This window comes from Cydia amplana, chromosome 15 (genome assembly GCF_948474715.1).
Source record: "Cydia amplana chromosome 15, ilCydAmpl1.1, whole genome shotgun sequence".
In the NCBI taxonomy this organism is placed as follows: domain Eukaryota; kingdom Metazoa; phylum Arthropoda; class Insecta; order Lepidoptera; family Tortricidae; genus Cydia; species Cydia amplana.
The window spans coordinates 1,007,962-1,020,309 of NC_086083.1; the positions used below are offsets into that span (position 1 = coordinate 1,007,962).

General features: G+C 39.8%; 1 protein-coding gene and 1 non-coding gene across 2 annotated transcripts in view; one reads left to right on the forward strand and one right to left on the reverse strand.

Annotated features, from left to right (window-relative positions):
• The window catches only part of LOC134654758 (neurobeachin-like), a 336,665-nt gene that overhangs the window by 40,306 nt on the left and 284,011 nt on the right, over positions 1-12,348 (forward strand). Inside the window, exons 2-3 of the mRNA XM_063510228.1 lie at positions 1,216-1,316; positions 2,833-2,928. Of these exons, the coding sequence (XP_063366298.1) occupies positions 1,230-1,316; positions 2,833-2,928 (183 nt within the window). The 5' untranslated portion in view covers positions 1,216-1,229. The remainder of the gene's footprint in view (positions 1-1,215; positions 1,317-2,832; positions 2,929-12,348) is intronic.
• On the reverse strand, positions 4,566-4,638 carry Trnaa-agc (transfer RNA alanine (anticodon AGC)). Its single transcript has one exon. It is a non-coding gene; the product is annotated as a tRNA-Ala (tRNA).

The window sequence follows — 12,348 nt, forward strand, 5'->3', positions numbered from 1 at the left end:
CCTTGTCTTTCCTACGCAAGTCAAACATGGATATATAATGCATACACGAAAAGAAAAATTACAACTTGTCAAAGAGCCATGGAGCGGAGCATCATGAACCTAAAACTTAGAGACAAACAACGTCATACGGCTATAAGGGAAAAGACTAAAGTTATCGACGCTCTATCACATTGCAAGAAACTAAAATGGAAGTGGGCGGGCCACGTGGCACGAATGAGCAACGAAAGATGGACTAAGAGAGTCACTACATGGGCGGGACCTCCCGGTAAAAGAAAGTCAGGCCACCCACTGGGAAGATGGACAGAAGACCTAAAAAAGTTTGCCAGCGACGACTGGGTAACAATAGCCCAAGACAGGGAAATGTGGAGTAAAATGGAGGAGGCCTTTACTCGTCAAGAGGTCCTTAATAATACAAACTAAATTATTGAATAGAATTTTACAATTTAAACTTGCATGTACATTAGTTTGATAATATTTAATTTAATTTAATAGTTTATTATTATTTAATTTAATAATGAAATATGTATATTTTTTATTAAGGAATTAAATGGCTTAAATAAATAAAATAAAAAATCATAGGATATGCGCGGTCTGATATATCGGTTTACCTGGTTCTATTGTGTACAAAGTTATGTGTATAATATCTTTGGTGAATCTCGTTCCACTGTACGGGGTTGCTTCTACTAGGAATATCATGTTTTGGATGTTACATTATCTTCTCGGATTTCTGCGACTTAATTTGATGAAACAAATGCTAAAATCAAATTAAATTATAAATGACTGTTGGAAGTAAATGACTGACTGGTCAAAGGTGAAGGTTGTATTAAAAGTATACTTAACTAACATATTTATGCCACGTAAATTTTTTCTATCGATTATCATTATTTTGTTGCCTTTGAGTTCATCATAACAATAGTGCACCATGCTTTTCCATGCCACAACTTTTTCAGAAACTTGAATATGAAAAATTAAGTGTATAGCTGGTCAACCAAATCTTGTCAGTAAAAAAAGGCGCGAAATTCTAGTTTTGTATGGGACGAAATCCCTTCGCGCCTACATTTTTCAAATTTGCCGCCTTTTTCTACTGTCAAGATCTGGTTGACCAAGTATATATAATGGCAGCCTTGCATCACATAACTCTCTCTCTATTATCAATATATTAATCCTCCATTAAAGATAAATTATATAAAGTAAAATGATGTATGTTTGTTCCAGATCTCCTCATCGAGATGCTGGGGGTGCTGGCCAGCTACAGCGTGACAGTCAAAGAGCTGAAGCAACTATTCGGCGCCATGAAGGCAGTCAATGGGAAATGGGTGAGTTTACTCTTTCACATAGGTACGAATACTAACTAAATATGTAGGATATAACCACGCACGCCCACTTTGTCTGTAGAAAAGGCGCGAAGTTAAAATTTTCTATGGGAAGTCAACTTTTCGCGCCAACTTTTTTTTATTTGCCGCCTTTTTCTACTGACAAAGAGTGTGTGCCAGAGTTTATTTGGTTATACTAGTTATTAAGGCAACAAGAGTTCGATATCTCGAGTGCTAATTTGAATTGCGGAGGGAGAACTTTCGATATGATCTGTCAGCTGAACCAGAACTTTTCATAACAAGAAATAACTTTTAGAAAGACCTTTCGAATTACAGTGAGTGATTTTAATTTAGAACGCTATAGTGACAACATAATATTTTCTCCATAAATATAAATGAAAAGAGTACAAGGAAAATAATTAACAATGTGACAGACAGACGGACAGAGTCGCACCATAAGGGTTCCTTTTGTACTTTCTTTTGGTATGGAAGTATGGAACCCTAAAAACTAGTTCTAACTCAGACTGTAGAATAAAAGTCACTTGTAATTCGCCCGTTTGGCTGTCAATTTGCCCGTTCGCGTTAAAAGCGGAGTGAACGCACTGAAGTACCAGGCGCGCATATAAACACAAAGTAGCTACCTTCTAATTAACTCCACGGTAAGGATGCAAATTTGAAAGGAGCGTCTCTTTCCAAGGCTCTGAAATACCAGTATAAGTGCATCCTTTGATTACGAATACTTGTTAAAGGTCTAGAGATCCTGTCACTTTGGTTTGTAAGTGGAGACGAATGGGACACGTCAGTAATTGAACGTTTAACTGGTTAACTCGCGGTTTTCACCGCTTTTCCTGCGTTAGTGGTGAAATTAGACGGTTAAGGGAGCTACGAAAAGCGCTTCGAGTTTTGTGATAGCGTGAAATGGCAATGTCTGCCTCTTTACAGTGCAAGCATGTTTATTTTATCACACAGATATTAACGGCATCCATCATACTGCTGGACGCCTGGTTTCCTAAATCAATTTTTTAAACATGCAGATTACGTCTGCGAGCGATATTCCAAATTGATTGCGGAGGTTGCGGGTTCAAGTCCTGCCGGAAGCGTAATTTTTCAATTTTTTCCTTTAATATAAAATTTGGAATATCGCTCGCAGACGTAATCTGCATGTTTAAAAAATTGATTTAGTACGGGTTAGCACATTGTTACTGGTGAATTCTCAATGCAACTTGAGACTCCGCTGCCGTTAAAGAGATGTAATCGTCTCTCGGTAGATGTCGCTATACGCCACCCCAAAGGCGTGTGCATGAGGGAAGGAATGGAAAAATTCGCAATATTCTGGTAGGCTTCCGTAGCTCAATTGTGTAAGCATTGGATTGCGGAGGTTGCGGGTTCAAGTCCTGCCGGAAGCGTAATTTTTCCATTTTTTCCTTTAATATAAAATTTAAAAAGCCTGGTTTCCTGTCCAGGCGTCGGCAAGAATGACAAATTGGCCGGTAAAACTAACGCGAACATTATTTTTCAGCCCCGGCACTCGGCGAAGCTGCTAAACGTGCTCCGGCAGATGCCGCACCGGAACGGCCCGGACGTGTTCTTCAGTTTTCCCGGACGGAAAGGCTCGGTGAGTAAATCGTACCGTCGTGTAATGTAAACTTTAGAGCGTTTTCACATTGTCCGATCCGGTATAGGATGTATATGTATATTTATAGGATTTAGAATCCTTCTTTAACATATATACACGCACACTACAACAAACATTATGCTTACATATACGCACACAAACAAATATTGTCGGTCCGATAGCTGAGGGGGGCTCTGACATGGCTGAAATTATCGGAAGTTTTTCGATAACGGATTTCGGAAGGCGCCTATGAGAAAAACACCCGGCGGCCTAGCCAAGGTGACAATCGCTATCGCTTCGTCATCGAATCCCTTTGTGTCTCTCTATCACTCTTCCATATTAGTGTGACAGTGACAGTTGCGTTTCGCTCGCTACGGAGCGTTAGCGACTGGCATGTTGTATGTTGTCTACGGGGCCAGGAAAGTGCCTATAGCCCTAGGTCTGTCTACACACATTGGCTAATTAATGTGTGTAGACAGAACTACTACACGGCTAGAGTTTGCAATCCGGATCCGAAATGTATGAAATTATCCGGATCTGGATCCGGATCCGCGGATATTCCCATACATTTCGGATCCGTCGTGCAAACCCTATACACGGCTAAAAGATTGCACACTTATACAAGCGACTAGGAAGTAGAGTGGGGCGCGTCTTCGTGGATGGCACAAGCTACACTCGGCTACAGTAAAAGTTGTGCTCTTTACATTAATCTCTCTCAGATATCTAATAATATGTACTAATCAGAGTGATTGAGCTTGTAATAACATCCTATATTTAGGCCTGTAAATAGGATTGTCTATCTATAGGTATTGGCAATGTTGGATTAGCCTTAGTGGATTCTCGGTTATTGGTTTCGTGTAAAGCCTGCTATAATATTCGTACCTGCTACCTGCTCAGGCGTTATGTTGTCCTGGTAATGGATATCTCCGTTGAGGCGTGCAGCGCGCTGCCGCAATCTATTAAACACGACATTAATATATTACATAGGCCAGTAAAATAAGAAAAGTCTCCGATCACATATATTTGTCGGCCAAGGGAAAGCGCAGCGGGCCGAAAGTTGAAGCTTGCCGGCCGGAGGACAGAAAAATTACATATGTTATAGATTTGCAATAATTTCATTTTAAGTATGGACCAGAAAATATCCTGATGTGTTTTTTTTATTCCGGTCTCAATACGCTCGGCCTTTTGGTAATGCCCTATTGCAGGTGCCTATTAACTTAGGGTCGGTTAGACCCAACTGTATGTCATCGTATATTATTTTTTATATATGAGGTGCCATACAACTTTTATGTACCTGAGTATGCTTTTTCGTTACTCCTTTTTTTAAATAAAATAAGCATAGACTCGAGTTAAATGCAATTCGTCTTCTTCTTTAAGCTAAACAATTGCTATGGGATAAGAAAAAGAGACAGAGAGAGACTGTATTAGGGCTCAGGCTTATTATATCTCTGGTTGTTGAATATTCTAATGGAATATCCGAAGAAAACTTAACGGAAAATGTAAATTCGGCCAAAAAGGAAAAGGGACGATTTTTCAAACTCCACCCGAAGTGGATAAACCGTTATATTTAACGAAATATATATCTTGGATCTTATCTGTCTTATTAAATTCAAATAAGAAACAAAAAAGTAACAATTTGGAGGCGCGGGGTATCGATCCCCGTACCTCTCGCATGCTAAGCGAGCGCTCTACCATCTGAGCTACGCCCCCGTTGTTGTAGTTGACAAAATTTACATACACTATTGTTACAATTCTACCAGTTGGTCTTCTGCAAGGACAGTAGGCTTGATGAGGTACTGTAGATACAATTGACTGATTAATTATAAACCTTATGGCGAAGACGTAAGGTCGAACGAAAAGCATTGTATGTTCCGTGTCACGTGCGCCTTTCACTTGCATACGCAATTAATCGAAACAAGAGACATACAAATTATTACGACTGGTAAGTCTCGTTACAATCGCGTGGCGTTACTTAGGATAATACCAAATACCCTTCCAGTGTTTGCACGAGGCCAATTAAGGAGTCAATTCCCTAAGCCCAATCTAACATTATCATAATCTAATTAAATACAGTCCTCCTAATAGTCTAGTGCATGTAAACAGAGCGATTAACCTTTTTAAGTATTATCGTCTTGGTTTTATAGATCGACTTTTACCCATTCCTTAATGGGTAAAAGTAGAGTCTTTTGGGAACTTCACAATGACACACAGTGTGATGGTGTGTTCCCAGTTGTCCCCGCCGGGAACAGATGGGAATAGGCGCTGCATACATATCATTCCCCTCATGTATCACAAATGGGAATACGCTAGTCTGATGTGTGTGTCACAATTTTCCTGAAACAAAGAGCAATCGGTAAAAATAACAAAGATATTTCGGAGAAAACTTTTAAGTTTAAGGGGTTTGATGTGACTGATCGTAGGCTAAGAGTGACAGTCTTTAATATTTACTTGTCTTTTATTCGAACCAGATCTGCATACGCAACTAGAGCGAAATTAACGGACGATTACCGCTTATTTAAAATGATAATTAACTTAAGAAGTTAATTGCGACAGTGTCAAATACAGCGAGGAGTTTTAACGGCATGGCGTCTTCGGAATCTTAATTAGGCTCATCCATTCGCTGTTACCTTTTAATTTTAACGAGATGCACCTTATTTAGCGATGACTTAGAAATTCTAAACTTCCTTCATGTAAAATATTGTAAACCTTGAAGAAAAGAGCGAACTTCCATCACGTTAAAAGCCGGCGACACACTTGTCTGGTGTTGCAGGTGTCCATGGGCGACGGTAGTTGCTTATAATCTGGCGATTCGTCTGCTTGTTTCCCCCTGAAAAACAAAACTGTAACTTAAAAAACTGACTTTACAAAACACTCACTTGATGGTCACATCAATCACATCATCATCATCATCGGAAGATCAGCGCTGGAAGTTGCCAGCAATATGCTGAGATGAGGCCATTTCGTGGCACTTTACTCGTATTCTCACTACATTTTGTTATGTGTAAATTGTCTCGTGTGCGTTTATGAATTAAAAATATTCTATTCTATTCTGTTCTACATACATCTGCGTGGCTTGCAAAAATACATAAACACGAGCGAGATCCTTTATCTAATCAAGATCAGATCTAAGCTTGAAGACAAATAAAGAAAATAAGTTTATTATATAATTAGTGTTAAAACATGAATATAAAACTAACTACAATTAAGATAAACTCAAAATTTTCAAAATTTTGTCCCTTTAGTGGGGTGCCCATCGCGCAGGCAGCGTTCCCGCGCTGGATAGCTATTTATTTATTACATTTTTATTTCGAATCCCGTCCCGCGCTCGCTGGCCTTGAGTTTTGGCCTTGATATTAAAAACGCGACCCCTCGCGAGTAATTATTAAACAACTGAGGAAAATTGCTGGATGGCAGTAATTAAATCATGTCCCTTGCCTTTGGGACTGTATTAAAAAATTATGAGGGTACGGTACGTAAGACGTATCTTTTACGACTTGAGGCTGTTCGACCTGCGAGTAGCGAGTATTTCGCGGCGGGCAATCAATGGGCATACTTAAATACATCCGCATAGTCGGATTAAAGATTTGCAAAACGTGTTACTTGTATACTTGTTCTTCTGTTTAATATACACAAGCGACCCGCCCCGGCTTCGTACGGGTTAACAAATTATGTATACATAAACCTTCATCTTGAATCACTTTATCTATTAAAAAAACTGCATCAAAATCCGTTGCGTAGTTTTAAAGATCTAAGACAGACAGCGGGAAGCGACTTTGTTTTATGCTATGTAGTGAACAGAAGATGTCAAAGGTCAGTTGCTGAAATCGCATTTAGACTACAGTTATGATTGATTTTTTGTAGGCAAATTTGATCCTTATAAAAAAAGTTAAACCCTACTCTAATCCTGTCCTAACTCACTCACTTTAAGGCTGTTTTCTTCAAGGATCTATTTTATCACATCGCTCTGTTTCTTGGTTTTCCGCTCGTCTGCTAACGCACCAGGCGAGCAGAGGACGCTAAGAGATGTCAGTTGGCCGTCAGATCGGTGGATAAGCGCGACAGAGAGAAATGGGACGGTTGCGAGATTACTTGCGAATTAGACGGAGCATATACAACGCGGGCAAAATTTCTTTTTGCAACATTATATAGGAGGTAAACGAGCAGACGAGTAGCCTGGTAGTTAGCAATTACCATCGCCCGTGGACACCTCTAACACCAGAGAGGTTGCATCTGATACAAATTATGCCTTCCGAACCATTAAGATGGGAGTTTTGAAAAAGTCTTATTTTTGTATGAACATGAACACCATAAAAAAATAAGCCCTCTGGAAAGACACTCCTCAAATACTCATTTCTTGAAGGATTGAAGATAGACAACATACATGTGTTTCTATAATATACCCACTCGTCAGTAATGTAAATTTGTGCGTAAATTCTATACAACCTATATTTTCATTGATAAGTGGGCAATGAGGGTATTCATACTAAGTTCAGCTTACTTCCACCAAGCCTCTTCACTGTATTAGAACAAATTAAATTATTTTCAGAAAATATTTTAATTTGCTTTTATTTCAAGTAGACACACTACTATATAAACCTCTTCACGTTTAAACCGCTGAAATTATTTAAATATAAAATAATTTTTAAGAAAAAAAAACCGACTTCTATGCGGCCCGGTGAAAGAGTAGATGGTGCGCTATGTAGAAAAGGAGGTAAAACCACCCACTTTTCTAGTAGCATTTCGTTTCTGTAAGGCTCGCAGTTCTAACCTAACCTAACCCACTTTTGTTCGGTTCTGTGAGGATAGCAGTTCAAACCTAACCTAACCCACTTAACGGCGCATGCGGTGCGGTGTACGGGGGTTTGAGCGGGAGGGGTTTGGCCTCATCATACTTTATACCTACATTTTATGGTAGGTAATCATAGTAGTTTGTTTAGTTTAGGTATCATAGTGGTTTTCCGGGTCAAGGTCCGGGTCTGTGTCCGAGTCCGGGTCCGAACCGGATCCGGGTACGAGGCCGGATCTGGATCCGAGTCCGGGTCCCAGTCCAAGTCAAAGTCGAAATTCGAAATCACCAAACATGTACTATGCGTCGTTGAAGAGTTCTGTTCTGATCATCATCAGCAGTTCCAGTTCATCAAATGCGACAGTTTTTAATGTTAATGCTTTATTTTATGATGAAAATACAGAAAATTATATACGTGTGCCTTTAAGATTTGAGGAGTTCCCTCGATTTCTCATGGATCCCATGTTCAGAACTTGAGCTTGACATAAATATGGCTTAAAAACCTAACTTGCTTAACAAACATAACGAAAAGGAAAAATCGCCAAACGCGAGCTATGCGTCGTTAAAGAGTTTCGTTCTGGTCATCATCAGCAGTTACACTTCCTCATATGTTACTTTTTAAATGTAAATGCTTGATTTGTTGATTAAAACACAACAATCACTATATATGTATGCCTTTTAGATTTGAGGAGTTCCCTCGATTCCTTATGGATCTCATCATCAGAACTCGAGCTTGACAGAAATGTGGCTTAAAAACTAAACTTGCTTAACAAACATAACGAAGAGGACAAATCGCCAAACGTGAACTATGGGTCGTTGAAGAGTTCTGTTCTGATCATCATCAGCAGTTCCACTTCATCAAATGCGACAGTTTTTAATAAAAATGCTTGATTTTCTGATGAAAATACAAAAATCTCTATACGCACGCCTTTAAGATTTGAGGAGTTCCCTCGATTCCTCATGGATCCCATCATCAGAACTCGAGCTTGACAAAAATGTGGCTTAAAAACTTAACTTGCTTAACAAACATAACGAAGAGGACAAATCGCCAAACGTGAACTATGCGTCGTTGAAAAGTTCCGTTCTGATCATCATCAGCAGTTCCACTTCATCAAATGTCACGTTTCTGAATGTATATGCTTGATTTGTTGATAAAAACACAAAAATCACTATATGTATGCCTTTAAGATTTGAGGAGTTCCCTCGATTCCTCATGGATCCTATCATCAGAACTGGGTTTTGACAAAAACGGGACCAATCTGTATGCATATACATACAATCAAAAAAAGAATTTTCAAAATCGGTCCAGTAATGACGGAGATATGGAGTAACAAACATAAAAAAAAAATAAAAAAAAACATACAACCGAATTGATAACCTCCTTCTTTGAGATTTGGAAGTCGGTTAAAAATTGTGTATGAAAATAGTTAGGGGCCAGACCAGCCCTAGTAGCACGGTCGCATTTTTATCATTTATCACCATGCCTGTCACGTTCTAACAAGTATGTAAGTGCGAAAGTGACGGGCTTAGTGATAGTCGATAAAAATGGAACCGTGCTGAGCCCGCAGCTATCATGGTCGCATTTTTATCACCTGTCATGCTATGCGTCACTTTTGCACTTACATATTTGTTAGAACGTGACAGCCATGGTGCCAAATGATAAAGAGTCGGCCATCTTAGCCCTACAGGACTTGGTCATAGGGTAGTTTTTATCAATCACCATCAACCTTCCACGCAGACGAAGTCGAAGACAGAACTCTAGTGCCTCATATAAAGCGGAGTCTACGAGTGGGAATCCATGTCCGCCCAAGGCGAAGAGGAAAAAACGGACACCTAGATAGGGCAGTATGTCACTCGGATTACGCCCGTATTAGAATAGGAATTGGTAATAAGGGGCGAACGCTTTGCGGATGAGGAACTTGAACAGTGATGTAATTACTCTCGGGATTTTTTTCGAAACAGTTTAACTTTTCGGATGATTTAATATATTTTTTTTTATTTGTCACAGATAGTTTGTAACCTGAGAAAGGACGTAGCATACTTTTATGTCAGAATTCATCCCCTGTAGGCCTAGCACATGATTGGCGCGACAGTCTCTCGCGGCGAGATAGACTACCCGTCTTTTTCTATGTTAATAAAAGAGGGACGGGTATAGTCTATCTCGCCGCGAGATACTCTCACGCCAATCATGTGCTAGCCCGGTTGAAAGATGGCTGTTGCAATTGTGTACAAGATTACTTTGGCAATGATGGCAGTTTAAGACAAAAGTTGCCGACTTAATCATAAAATGTATGGCTTATAAAATAAACAAGATTTAAAAAAAAAAAGACAAAAGTAGACGACTACGCGCGAGGAACGCCTTTTCATACGAACGTAGTCCCCTTTTTCCTTCCTGGATACATCTGCGGTACATCACTAATCTCGATGTCCTGCTGCCAGAGAACGTTTAAGGGAGTGCCTTAAACCAGAAACGTCCCGAGTAAGTTCCGGAAACATTCCCGGAACGTACCCGGGACGTTTGGGAGTCCCTTAAACGCCCTCAAACAGATCGATAGCAGGACATCGGGCAGGCAGGGCTCGAGTAGTGATGTAACGTCAATACGTTCTGTTTCTGTTTGAGGGCGTTTAAGGGACTCCCAAACGTCCCGGGTACGTTCCGGGAATGTTTCCGAGAGACACCGCTCTCACTAATCATGATGGCCTGCTGCTATCGATCTGTTTGAGTACGTTTAAGGGTCTCCCTTAAACCAGAAACGTCCCGAGTAAGTTCCGGAAATATTTCCGAAAGCGGTACATCACTAATCTCGATGTCCTGCTGCCAGAGAACGTTTAAGGGAGTGCCTTAAACCAGAAACGTCCCGAGTAAGTTCCGGAAATATTTCCGAGATACACCGCTCTCACTAATCGTGATGTCCTGTTGCTATGGATCTGTTTCAGGACATTTATGGACTCCCTTAAACCACAAACGTCCCGACCCGAGTAAGTTCCGGAAATATTTCCGAGAGCGGTACATCACTAATCTCGATGTCCTGCTGCTATCGATCTGTTTCAGGACATTTATGGACTCCCTTAAACCAGAAACGTAACGGGCACATTCCGGAAATATTTCCGAGAGCGGTACAGTCACCAGCATAAATAAATGACTATGGGCAGCCGTGCAAAAATATCTGATGCTCCATTGGAGGCATAAGTATATGACGACACTACCTTGGTAAAAATATGTGATCCTTTGTGACCAGCAAAAATATCGTTAGTCCGTATCCGCATAAATATCGGATCGGGTCGCTTAAAAATATTTGATTACTCATAAAATTCAAAATTATGTCATTACTCTCATCTGGAATAAATATCTCTCCACTGTAAAAGCAAATACATCGGATGGACGACAGACCGCCTATTTATCTGACACGTTGGAAAATCACAAATATGTTATCGACCTTTAAAAACGAACCATACATGTTTGGTATAGAGCCGTAAATTGTATAAAGTGATTTGACAATCCACGAAAAGAGTGCCGACTTGTCATTGTATATGTCTGTCTCACATTATATTCTATCATCGATTTGACGGAATAAACTGGATATAATTTTGAATTGTAACGTATTGCAATCATGAATCTAGTATATAACTGGATCTGGCATGAGGGGTGGGGGAAATGACAGAACGGGATAGTCTTATGTATCTTTCAGTAGGAGTAGCAGCGAAAGCGCTATTATTGTTTGTCCTTGTCAGTCTCACAGGTTGACCTCTTCAACATTCTTTTTTATGTAAGAAGGAGGTTTATTACACATTGTCTATTAAAAGTCTACCTGAATTATGTCACAATTTAAAATTGCAAATGAAATATGTGAGACAGACATATGCAATGACAAGTCTGCACTCTTTTCGTGAATTGTCAAATCACTTCAAATAATGTAAGGCTCTATGCTATCCATGTATGGTTCGTTTTTGCCGATTGATGACATATTGCATAATTTCGTGTCAGATATATAGGCGGTCCGTCTGCCATCCGATGTATTTGCATTCACATTGGAGAGATATTTATGCCAGATGAGAGTAATCACATAATTTTGATTTTTATGAGTAATCAAATATTTCTAAGCGATCCGATCCGATATTTATGCGGATACATAGTAACGATGTTTTTGCCGGCCACAAAGCATCACATATTTTTACCGAGGTAGTGTCGTCATATACTTATGCCTACAATGGAGCATCAGATATTTTTGCACGGCTGCCCACAGTCATATATTTTTGCTGGTGACTGTACATAACTAATCTTGATGTCCTGCTGCTATCGAACTGTTCGAGAACTTTTAAGGGAATCGCTCGAGGGAGCTAATGATAAAGTATGCTCTCTAGGTATATGCATGTTGATAGTTAGATATTACGTAGTAATGGGATTTCAAAATGAATAACAGATTGACATATACTACGAAAAGCCACGTGACTATTTCCATACGTTATTTAAGCGGTTGGCGTTTTCTATCGACGTTTGTCATCCTGGCTAGGCAGAATATTGTGAGTATTATCAAGAGATTTAGCGTTCCGAGATATTCCCAGTTTTCAGGTATAATTATACATTCCGGGAACATTTTCGATGTATCGAGGCGGTACATCACTCATTAATCTCG